Source organism: Orycteropus afer, unplaced genomic scaffold (genome assembly GCF_000298275.1).
Source record: "Orycteropus afer afer isolate SDZICR_OR568_19922 unplaced genomic scaffold, OryAfe1.0 scaffold00112, whole genome shotgun sequence".
NCBI lineage: Eukaryota > Metazoa > Chordata > Mammalia > Tubulidentata > Orycteropodidae > Orycteropus > Orycteropus afer.
The window spans coordinates 2,407,962-2,420,696 of NW_006921699.1; the positions used below are offsets into that span (position 1 = coordinate 2,407,962).

Genomic DNA, 12,735 nt, shown 5'->3' on the forward strand with positions numbered 1-12,735 from the left:
GAATCCATTTAATCTAGAGTTCTAACCCCAAATCTGGTATCTGCTGTGTAAATTTTCTGTCTCTTACAAACAAAATGTTGTTGTTGTTGTTATGTGCCTGTCCAATCAAACCCGACTCATAGGGATATCCTAATTCAGGATCTCAATGGATAAAAGGCCTCAGGTAACTCATTCTCTCAGATTCTGAAATCCTCCCTTTTACAAGATATTATTTAAATAATAATAGCATTCAGATGATAATTACAGGGCTACCCAGGACTGGAAGCCACTTCCCCAGGTGGTTCTTTGCTTTGTGCACACCAGCCTTGCCTGTTGTTGTTGTTATGTGCCCTCGAGTGGGACCTGACTCATAGCGACCCCTCCCAGGCAATATTACTGCACAGATTGCCCAACCTTCCTTCTGAGGAGTGACTGATGGGTTTGAACCTCCAGCCTTCTGGTTAGCAGTCAAGTGCCTTAGGCACTATGCTACCAGCATGCCTTGTTGTTGTTGTTGTTGTTCTCGACCCCTCCTTGGGTTTCCGAGGCAGTATCTTAGCAGATGATTTTCCCCTTAATGAACTGCAAGTTCTTTGGTAGCCTATTGAATTGCTTTCAAATCATATCAAGAGTGTTTTCTGATGCTCAATTGATAATTCCCTCCGTTAACATAAGACTTTTTCACCTGTTTGGTCAGGACACAGGTCAGCATTTTTCTCATTATGTGTCTTAATTTATTTGAAATATTGAAACAATATGTTAGAATTGATTCAAAAAATAGGCTTATTTTCAAGAAGCTTGTTTTTCCTTTTTAGTTAGTTCTAGAAAAAGACTGTCCCTTGAGATAAGATGTTTTTAAAAGATTGAGTACATTTCTAAAGGCACAGCCATCCATCTTCAGGAAACAGGAATACTGAACAATAAGTGTAATCAATATCTGAGGTAACACTCTTTAGCATTTTTTGAAAAAAATCTACTATGCTTTATGGAAACATTTTATTTCCTTGGGTAAAAGCTGCTGGCAATGTTAGTTTCCCCTTCTGTACTTTTATTTTCAATTTACTTATACAGTTATTAAATACTGCTGATTCAACAGATTACATTTTAAAAATGTATACGTAATTTTTTTTCAACCTATCACTAAGCTGTTTACAGTCCTGGTGGCACAATGGTTAAGCACTCAGCTGCCAACTGAAAAGTCGGTGGTTCAAACCCACCCAGCAGTTTCATTGAAGACCTGGTGATCTGCTCCCATAAAGATTTGACTTGACAACATACAACAAGCCACTGTTATAGATTATAACATACAGCAATGTTAAATTTAGCAGCTCAGATTCTTAAAAGCCTTAGAACTGTGCTATACAATAAAAGGAGTCTCTGAGTGATGCAAATGATTAATGCTCTTAGCTGCTAACTGAAAGGTTGGAGGTTAGAGACCACCCAGAGGCACCTCAGAAGAAATGCCTGGTAAACTGCTACATTGGTCCAATATGATAGCCACTAGCTACATGTGGCTTCTGATCACTTGAAGCGTGACTAAGCCAAATTGAAATGTGCTGTAAGATACACACTGAATACTCAAGATTTACTAAAAAAAAAAGAATGTAAGATGTTTCAGTAACTTCTATATTGATTACATGTTGAAATAATGCTCTGAATAAATGGAATTAAATAAATACATTATTAAAATTAATTACACCAATTTTTTTTTGTTTTTTTACTTTAATATGGAGGGTTGCCAGATAAAACAGAAGACACCTAGTTACATTAGAATTTCAAATGTTTCTACATGGGACACAGTTAATACTAAAAAATTATCTGGTGAGTTTATCTGAAATTCAAATTTAGGTGAGTGTCCTATATTTCTGTTTGCTAACTCTGGCAACTTTATTAATATGGCTACGAGGAAATTTAAAATGACAAATGTAGTTCTTTTTCCAACTGGGCAGCACTATCTTAGAATCACCTATTTACTATTATTTTTTTTATTGCCAGTCAACTTCTGAGTTACTTCTGAGGAGAAGTTAGTAAAGGGAGGGAAACATTAAATAAGAGTGAATTCTTCAATTACCTTGAAGTTAAACTTCTACATATGCTTCAACAAAATACGGAAGACAAAACACAGTTAACAAAATATGGAAAGGGCATTTGGATTAGAATTCAAAATCATTGCTCGCTGCCTCTCTATTGGGGTAGTTAACAGTACCGGTTTCAAATAATCAGTCACTTTTATAAGGATGGGCAGTATCAAGGGCAGCAAACTAACAGTGAGACATGTTGTTGTTGTTATATGCCCTCGAGTCGGCCCCGACTCATAGCGACCCCTCCTTGGGTTTCTGAGGCAGTATCACTACGGAAGTAGGATTGCCCAACCTTCCTTCCGAGGAGTGGCTGGTGGGTTTGAACCGCCAGCCTTCTGGTTAGCAGTCAAGTGCCTTAGACACTATGCTACCAGAGCTCCTAACAGTGAGACATAGGCCAGTCGTATTACGCCTATTGCTGTGTACCGTCGAGACGGACCCGACCCATAGCGACCCTTCCTTGGGTTTCCGAGGCGGTATCACTACAGAAGTAGATTACCCCATCTTCCTTCTGAGGAGTGGCTGGTGGGTTTGAACCGCCAGCCTTCTGGTTAGCAATCAAATATCTTAGGCACTACATTACTATAGGCTTCGGCAAAAGGAGAGGCTCTGACTGCCCTTTCCAATTTTAACAGGCGAGGGAAATTTTTAATACTTAAGCCTTGCTGTCCGCTCACCCCATGCACACTAGGCCCACGGCAGAGCAACCAGTTCAGCCTCACAAGCGCGGAGACCACAAGTCCCGCTGTCTTTCTAAACCGAGCCTGGACTACCTCGGCTATATCGTCGGGGCTTGACCCGCCGACCTCAAGTCAGCCGGGAGCAGCTGCCGGGTCCAAGCCTCAGGTGCAGACGGCAACCAAGCCAGCCCACCCGCCATCATGCCCTACCCAGGCTCCGCCCCCATACGGGCCGCACAGGCAGCCGGCGGGGCGGGCCTTACGGCCCAGGCTCAGAACCCGCCCCGGCCTCGCGCCCTATGTAAGGCCAGCCCCGGGGGCGGAGGCCGCTGTGGCGGCGGGAGCTCGCTAACCCGCTTGGTCTGCTGATTGTCCCCTGGTAGTCACTCGGTTTGTCGGGTGGTGGGCGCCCCGCGCGCACGCGCACACGCACACACGCCCGCCGCGCCCCGCCTCCGCGTGCCCCTGTGTCCCTCGACCCCGGGCCGAGCGGAGCCGGCAGCTGTGGGAAGTATGCGGGACTACGACGAGGTGACTGCCTTCCTGGGCGAATGGGGACTATTCCAGCGCCTCATCTTCTTCCTGCTCAGCGCCAGCATCATCCCCAACGGTTTCAACGGTCTGTCATCCGTGTTCCTGACGGCGACCCCCGAGCACCACTGCCGGGTGCCGGACTCTGCGAACCTGAGCAGCGCGTGGCGCAACCACAGTATCCCGCTGAGACTGCAGGACGGCCAGGAGGTGCTCCACAGCTGCCGCCGCTACAAGCTTGCTACACTCGCCAACTTCTCGGCGCGCGGTCTGGAGCCAGGGCGCGACGTGAACCTCACGCAGCTGGAGCAGGAGGGCTGCCTGGACGGCTGGGAGTTCAGCCAGGACGTCTATCTGTCCACCATCGTGACCGAGGTGGGTGCCACCCTCACTCCCGGAGTGGAGGGCATGCTCCCAGTCCTTGAGTGCATGGCCCCACCCCATGTACGCGCCGGACGCTGTCACTCCTTCTATTACAACATATTACTCCCTGGTCCTGGGTATCCTCCAGCCAGGTGTCTTGGGAACACTTCGCAAAGTAATTTCAGCCGCACAGTGCCCCTCACAACAGAATTATAAGGCTGGCCACCCATCCTAATGACCACTCATCCTGATGGCCACCTTAGGCAGGGAGCCAAGAAGACTGGTGGCCCAAGGAGATGCTCCAAAGGCGCCTAAAAGTCCTGAGTGGTTCAGAGTTCCTCTGGGTGAAGGTGGGAGCTGTGGATCAGAGAGCCAGGATCACAGGATCAGGCCAAGGGGCTGTCACAGTTTTTCCTCCAGCTTCTTGTCATCTACCCAGAGAGAGGGGAAATATTCTTTCTCTTTCCTGAACTTTTAAAGTTAAAGAAAGCATGTGTATAAAACTGTCTCTTTCCACTTTCTTCCAATTACTCCCTCCCCTTATCCATCCTTACCCCAAAATGACATTCTGACTGTGTCCCATAAGGAATTGTTTACTTTTTGCTTGTGATCAGTTATCAGTCCTTTAGGATCCACACATCTCTTCAGTATGTCCTGTTGACCTGGAGTGTTTCCTAGGATATTCTGAAGCAAAATCAGGAGGGGTCTCTATGACTCAGAGATGACTCAATGGCACATAGCAACAACAGATTTAGTTAAAGCATATGGCCTCGGTTCTTGAGAAAGTGAGAGAAGACCTTTCCCATATCCTAGCCTCCTGGACTTTCCTTTTGGGTGACTTTGTCTGTCCCTATATGCACCTGCGGTCTATGGGACTGGATGTGTGTGTGACATGATGCTCCTGGTTGCATGTGGATATGTTTTGTGTCTTACTCTGACACTGGCACTCTGTCTCCCAGGAGTTTCAGCCGAACTGAGCAAGCAGGGCAGTGAAAAGAGCTCCCCTAGAGAGGCATCAGAGCACCAGGTTTACTAAGTGTCAGGCCCCTGCCTGTTTGGTGACTGGCACACTGTCTGTCCTTAAAGCACCATAGTCAGGAGGGAAGACAGACCAGTAGATAGTCACAGTACTCCATGGTATGCACCAAGATAGGATATACGTGGGGTCTGTGGAACACAGGAGAGCCATCTCTCCAGCTTCACAGATTAGGAAAGTCTTCCTAAAGGAGGAAGCCGAGTCAGTGAGTCTGGGGTGTTCCTATGGCAGAGTACTGAGGTGAATGTCCAGAGGTGATATAAGGTCTGGAACCACAAGAAACTCAGCATAGCAGAAGAGCAAAATTCACAGGTAGGAGGCTAAAAGTCAGGGTAGCACAGGTCCTGGTATGTTATCCAACCATGCTGTAAGCATGTACGGAGAGTTCCTCAAAGAGATGCATAAGGGCCCTGGAGGCCCCAGGTATGTTACCTCTGGGGGCCAATACCTCTCAAGGGTATCTGAGAGCTGACCCTAGAGACTCACTTGTCTGTGCCCGTGTGTTCATATGTGTGTGTGTTCTCTATGGTTGGACATTTGCCCCCATCACTTGGCCCACTTAATCCATCAACATGTAGTAGGAGTGTAACCTGAGCCCCACTGTGATTTCCTAGCAAGTTGACATTATGATGGTGTTCTGAACCATCATTGCTTAAATAAAGAGAAGGAAATCAGTTAGGTTTGGACCTGGAACAATGATTGGAGGTAGCAGACTATGTAAGAGTCCAAGAGTCCATGGAGAATCAGAACTTCCAGTTGATGTAAATCTTGGGTCCTAGCCTCACAAATGAGACTGTTCCCCTCCTGGAAGCCAGTGATAGCAGAGGCTATCCCTGGGGTAGTAGGCAGAGGCCACAGGTGGGGAACCAGACTCCATGACATGGGAAATGCTGTAAATTTTGCTCTGGCTGCCCAAGGAGGGGGGAAGCAGTGAGGTCAGAAGACGCTCTTAGCATCTCTTTGGATTTTATTCTGATCCCTGAGAGCCCCTTGGCTTACAGTCATCATTTACTCCCACTTCTCTGGCCCCATCCTGCCTTCTGCAGAGAATGGTGGTGGCACTGAGCTTCCCAAAGCTGGCTGTGCCAGGCGAGTTCCTGAGTTACATTTCTGCCAACATTAACCTTTAGTTTTTGTATTTGGCCATTTATTTAGCTGCCTCAGCAGTTTCATAAGAACTGTATGCCCTTTCAGTGGGTCCTGGTGTCACAGTGGTTAAAGCTCTCCTCCACTAACTGAAAAGTTGGCAATCTGAACCCACCAGCTACTCTGTGGAAGAAAGATGGTAGCAGTCTGCTTCCTTAAAATGTATAGCCTTGGAAACCCTGTGGGGCATTTTTACTTAATAGGGTCATTATAAGGAGCTCTGGTGGTGCAGTGCCTAAGGCATTTGACTGCTAACCAGAAGGTTGGCTGTTCAAACCCACCAGCTGCTCCATGGAAGGAAGATGGGGCAATCTACTTCTGTAAAGATTTACCACCTAGGAAACCCAATGGGGGTCGCTATGGGTTGGAATCAATTCGATGACAGTGAGTTTGGATTTTTTTTTTTTTTAATGTCATTATAAGGAGCTCTGGTGGTGTAGTGTTAAGGGATTTGGCTGCTAACCAAAAGGTTGCTGATTCAAACCCATGGGCTGCTCTGTGGAAGAAAGATGAAGCAGTCTGCTTCCGTAAAGATTTACAGCTTTGGAAACCCAGTGAGGGTTGCTATGAGGCGGAATTGACTTAATGGCAGTGAATTTAGGTGGGTTTTATATATATATATATATATATATATATAAAGTCACTATGAGTCAGAATCTATTCCATGTCAGTGGGTTGGGTTGGGTTTGGTGTGCCCTTTCACCTACTTAAAGATTGTCAGTCTTTGCAGAGAAGAATAATTAATACTTTACTTAGTCCTTTGTTTTGGGATGCTGGAATGCATAACTTCCAGGCTGCTTGTTTCTTTCAGGTACACAGTCATTGTTGGAAACTGTTGTATCAACATTCTAATTGGCTCTGTTTTTCTAAGACCCATTTTCTTTCAACCCAGAGCTGGCCTGCTGACCACTGCCACTAAACCTATGCCTGCTCAATGTCTCCAAGCTTGCCCTCTGCCCTAAATCATACGTAGATGTCTTTGTAAGTACATTGGTAATGAATTCCTATTCTGTTTTTCAACTTGGGCTTCAAACCAGTTCCTTCCATTTCAGTAGTGGTCGATGAAATGAAACCAGAATGGACCTGAATTTGTAAAATGTGGTTGTACCAGAATGGGAAAAATTATGGGTGGATATCCTGCTAGAAACTTATTCTCCTTCTTAGAAATCAAAGGCAGCATGCAGTTTGCATAGCAACCAAATCTCTTGACAGGCAGAATTAGAAACCAGTGCCCAGTTCAAAGATGGTAGCTGACTACACTGCTTTGAATGTATGTCACTTTCCATAGTCTTGGCAATAACCCACTGTCCTGCTTCAGGCTCCTGAAAGGGCTTACTACACTTTGGAGTCTCCGATTCCAGAGCTTCAACCTGTAATTTTTCCTGTTTGGTCCACCCACGTTTTACAAATCCAGATCTGTCCCAATTTCACTGTATCAGCCATGACTGAACCATTTTGAAGTGGTTTAAAGCCCTGTTTTCAACAGAAGACTAAAACCTTAGGTCTCTTGTTCAGTTTTTTTCTTTGTTGCTGTTAAGCTTATACATGTACCACTGAACTCTACAGTAGATATATATCTTTGTATCTTTCACAATTCTTGCCACAATGCTAGATACTGGGTACTGGGAGGGGGTTCAGGAAAAATTTTATTGAGTGAATTAATGAATACTTTAAGAAATATTCTCTAAAATTTGAGAAACTCAATATAAGGACAGTTTAGAGTTGATGAAAAGAATTGACTGGAATATTTTAAAGGAAATGTAATCCCCCACCCCATTGACTATGGCTTAGCCTGGTGGATCTGGAGCAAGATGATGGGATGACAGAAAGAAGGAGACACTATGAGGTGAAAGAGGTTTGTCCTCCATGTTTCAGGAATAGTTTAGTGGTTCACTTGCTTCTAGGCTGGCCTGGCCTCCTCCTCTGGCCCCTCAGCTGTCCCCGGAACCTACATTGCTCCTTCAGTCCCTGCATACTTCTCAGCCCAAGACGGCCCCCTCCAACTAGCCTGGAACTGACACCCTGGATGACAAGTCTGATAGCTAACCACAGGGCAAGGAGTAGGAAAGCAAATAAAATACTCATTCTAGAAAATGAAGTTCAAAGTTCATCTAGGCTTCATTTGCCAGGTCCATAGATCAAGCCCAAAGGATACTATAGTATTGAAGGTTGACATCCTTCCATTTACTCATTCATTTATATACCACACATCTATTGGTCCTTTCCTCTATGCAGAGCACTGTCAGGCATTGTAGGGTTGTGAACACCTCTTCTTCTTGCCTTAGGGTGAGGATTGGATAGGGACACCATTGATTGCATCAGGAGGCAGGACAAAATGTACGTAGGGATACATGGTGTTCAGTAATATGTGGTGCTAACCAGTGTATTTGACCTGTGTAGGGGTCAGGCATGGTTCACCTCAGGGAACAGCCTCTGCCCTGTGCACACTGACCGTACCTCAATTCTCTTCCAGCCAAATCAGAGTAAGAACATTTAGACCCAGGGTTATCTCTCCATTTCCTATAACTAAAATGTACCACTAATTATGTACTGTGCACGAAAAGCACATTTCTGTCTTTGTTTTAAATACTTCAACAGATTTATTGTGATAATTGACATAAAATAAACTGCACATATTTAAAGTACACAATTTGAAAATATTTGACACATACGTACACTGTGAAACCATCACCCTTAGAAAGGCACACTTCTGACCAGGAGGGATGGAAGGCCAAGTCTCTTCCAGAGTTACTGTTTTTAAGTTGGGATTGTTTTCACAGCAAAAGTCCCTGGGTAGTGCCAATAGTTAAGTTCTCAACTATTAACTGAAAGGTTAGTGGCACAAATCCACCCAGAGGCACTTCGCAATAGAGACTTGTTGGTCTTTTTCGGAAAGATTACCAAAAAAAACGTGCTGCCATTGAGTTGCTTTCCAAAAGATTATAGCCATTGAAAACCCTATGGAGCATAGTTCTACTCTGAAACACATGGGGTCACCATGAGTCAGATTCAATTCAGCAGCAGCTAGTTTGGTTTGGTTTTTGGCTCTTACAGCTCATCTAGCTGACTTAGATTTGTGACCTAAACTTGTGACCCACGCATTAACATGGGTGTCAGCCAATACAGCTCATCCATGTACCAAGTGGACTCATCAATGAGCTGGTCTGTAGCTGCTTTTGTTATGACTGGGAAACCAGGTCAATAGGAACACTAGACTCTTTTATAAACGTATTAAGCATAGCGTATGTAGCCTGAACTCTGTGGGCTTCCCATCCTACCCCTTCTCAGGAGGATTCAGGTGAAGCTTGGAACCCACTGTAATCCATCTGGTGGCCAACAAGTGAGGTGAGTTGACTGGGCTGGGAGCCATTCCATGTCTGTCCTTGAGTTCATTTTTGAGGTCTTCATTTTTCCTGACCCCACTTTTAGTTGGTAGTAAGGAAACACTAAGTGCATGTTTGCATTTGGAGGGCCCAAAGCCAGGTCCTGAGAATGATCAAAGACTGTCAGTGGTGAGTAAAGGGCACAGTTCCTCCTGGCCTTATCACAGTTGCCCAGAATAAGGACAGGCTAGACCAAGTGGAGGAGATGAGGCTGCAGGAGCCTGGGAGGTGTTGAGGACCTGTCCCAAGACACGCACTGCAGTCACCCTGCCTTCCACCAGGTGTGGCCTGACATGGTTTTAGGTAGTGCCTGGCCTTGCCAACCCAGGATTCCCTAGAAACCTGATGTTGGGGATCTGAGCTAAAGGGGAGGGCTGCAACCTCAGAACTCACTGTGTAAGCCCTTTTGGATTTCTAGTTTAGCTTAACTATACCAGTCTTCAACCTTTATGATAGACCTATCGAGAAACAACTGCTGATTCTTTATTTTTTTCATCTTTGTTGCTACAAAAGTAACGCCTGCTAGCTGTGAAATAGACCCCATCACATTAAAGCATGGCAGTAGCCGTAATCTGGCCTAACACTCTGCCTAAGACCGGTAGGCCAGTACACTGGAATGTAGAGAAGGAGGAGAGATCCCCATCACTGGATTCCCCCGCTTTGTCTCCCCTGTTACTCCTCTTCCTGGCTTTAGCAGCCCTATCTGGATGGAGACTGCCCCAGAAGCATTCCTCCATATACCAGAGAAATGGAATATGAGGCTGTGGTGGTAGGGCCCGAAACAGCTGGGCTACATAGCCTGAGCATTCAAACCTTGGTACAGTCTTGACTCCTGGTAGTCTGGGATTCCTCAGGATTTGAGGGTTGGGCATCCTCAGTTCCTCTCTGGGGCAGTATCACCACCCCACTCTTAGCTTCTCCTTGTGCTTGCTTATTCTACAGTGGAGAGCCAACAGAGCCTCAGTGATCCTTATCACCATCAGCTGTGACATTCTTCACGCCCAGCAGCCCTCTCCCCCTTACCCAAATGTACCTACAGGCTATGTGTGCACACTGCCATAGCAGGGCACTCAAGTAAACCAATTTTTCCCTCCATCACTGGCCCAGAAGAAATGCTTTCTTCAAGGAGGCACATACTGCTCCTGCTTCTGTTGGTTACTGAGACGGCAGGGGGCATGGGGCGGGGGCGGGTAGAGGGTGCAGCAGACCAGCAGCCTGGCACCAGGTACACAGAAGGGTGAATTCCCTGAAGGTAGGTGTTCATGTGAGAAGCCTGCAGAGCTTCCTAGTTATTACTAAGCATCTCTGTTCTGAGAAGCGTTTTTCTGGGAAAACAAGTTTCCTGTTTTGACTTTTCTTCCTTTTTATGAGGCTGGGCCAGCCTAATGTGTGAGTGCCCAGCTACTTCTCCTGTGGGCCCATCCCAGGCCCACAGATCCCTTTTCTTATTCATGGTAATAAAGGTGGGACCACACATTCAGTTCTGGAAACTACAGGACTACAGCCTATTCTCTACCCCATCCCTGTTTTACAAATGGGCAATCAAGGTACTGGGAGAGAAGAAGAAAAACATATTTTGAGGTTAAGAGTAGAATGGAAGCTAGAACCTAGTTTCCTGACTCCTAACTCAGAGTATTCTGCCATGATCAGACCCAAATGTTGTTAGTGTGCAGAGTCAGGGACTCCAACTCAAGATGTCACCAGAATGAGTTAGAAACCATGAGCTCAGGGTAAGGGCCTGAGCATAGCTGGCCCCAGTCTTCTTGCTGCGTTGACTGTTAGAGGCTCAGAGCCCTGCTTCAGAGTCATTCCTATGCCATTCACACCCATGGCCTGAACCCCACTGAGCAAGGAAACCATGGCCCAGCCACAACCTTAGGTGTCTGTCCAGATTCTTAGAAGCAAACATGAGAGACTTTGCCTTTTCCTCAGGACTGGCACGCGGGCAGAGTGCTTGCTCCCTGCCCTCCAAATTGGAAGTGAGACACTGGGCTGAGAAACATCTCCCTACAAGATGGGACCTGCTCTTTGCTTTGCTACCCAGGGGAGCCATTGCCTAAGTGAACTGACACATGCATACTATATAATGTAAACAGAACATGCAGGGATGCAGAGTGTTCTCATTTAACTTTCCAAGAAGTCTTAGAATTTAAGAGTTAAAAAAGAAGTGAATGATACATCCCTTTGCTCCTCTTTACAGTGGAACCTGGTGTGTGAGGACGACTGGAAAGCCCCGCTCACGATCTCCTTGTTTTTTGTGGGTGTGCTGGTGGGCTCCTTCATTTCAGGGCAGCTCTCAGACAGGTAAGGTCTCTATCTTCTGCAGCTGCAGGGGACCCCATCACTGAACAAGGAGCTTGTGCCTGGCCCTTGGTAGTTGGTAGTGTTCTCTCAACCCAGGAGCTTGCATTTTACAAGAAGGGGAAGCTGTGTCCTTGGTATAGATGCTATACCAAGTAAAAGAGCCAACAGCCACCACTCCCTAATCCTTGCTGAGTAAAGAAACATGAGCCATTCAAGCCAGGTGTATCCATGATCCAGGTAACTAGGAAATATGCCATGATTCACTTCTGCATTAGCCTGGCTGGCCTTCCCTTGTGAACATGACTATCTCACGTCCTCAAGTATGGGAGAGGTTGACACTACACACATGTACGTGTTCTATACTGTAGATCTTCAAGTGGTACCAGAGATGCCTATCTTTCCATTTCTAAGAATAGCTGTCTGTTGGCAAAGTGCAAGGCGATCTTATTAGCCAGTAGTAGAGAGTGATGGGCAGAACTTTTGTGTCCAGAGAGCTGATCCCCCTTAGCTAAAGAGGCCGGTGGTTATGGCTCTTACTTTACAACAAGGAAGAAGAGTACTGCTTTGACCCATTTCTTATAAGTGGGTTATTTGTTCAAATCTAGGACTTTTAGGTCAAGGTCAAATAATGGTTTTAGGGAGTCCATAAACCTTTGAAATTATATGCAAAATTTTAGAGATTATATATATATGAGTATTTTTCTAGAGAAAGGCCATAGCTTTCATCAAGTTCTCAGAGGGGTCCATTATGTTGTATCTTCCTAACTGAGAGCTTCATGTTGTTTTGGGAAAAAGAGGCTGTTAGGAAGGTCCTTGGTGCTACATGAGAACACCCACTGAACCATTGGTCACCAGTAAAGAGTCCCAGCATCCTCCTAGCTATTTGGGGCTTCTGCCTAAGATTTCTAATAGAGGAGTTCAAAATAAGAATGTCATCCTAAAAAACAATCATTTTATCCTATAGCACAAAAAAATATTTTGGCATACTTACATCTATGGATTAATTGTCTTTATCTGAGAAGTCTTTCCTAATGAGAAATTTAAATATGTGTACTGCTCACTAGATTTGGGTGCTCTGGTAGCATAGTGGCTAAGGCACTTGACTGCTAACCAGAAGGTTGGCGGTTCAAACCCACGAGCCACTCCTCAGAAGGAAGATGGGGCAATCTACTTCCGTAGTGATACTGCCTCGGAAACCCAAGGAGGGGTCACTATGAGTCAGATGTGACTCG

The 12,735-nt window shown here is 45.8% G+C and overlaps 1 protein-coding gene across 1 annotated transcript in view; it reads left to right on the top strand.

Annotated features, from left to right (window-relative positions):
- The first annotated feature begins 3,253 nt into the window (after window positions 1–3,253).
- The window catches only part of SLC22A5 (solute carrier family 22 member 5), a 36,767-nt gene continuing 27,285 nt past the window's right edge, over window positions 3,254–12,735 (top strand). The window contains exons 1-2 of the mRNA XM_007943737.1: window positions 3,254–3,646; window positions 11,400–11,503. Of these exons, the coding sequence (XP_007941928.1) occupies window positions 3,254–3,646; window positions 11,400–11,503 (497 nt within the window). The remainder of the gene's footprint in view (window positions 3,647–11,399; window positions 11,504–12,735) is intronic.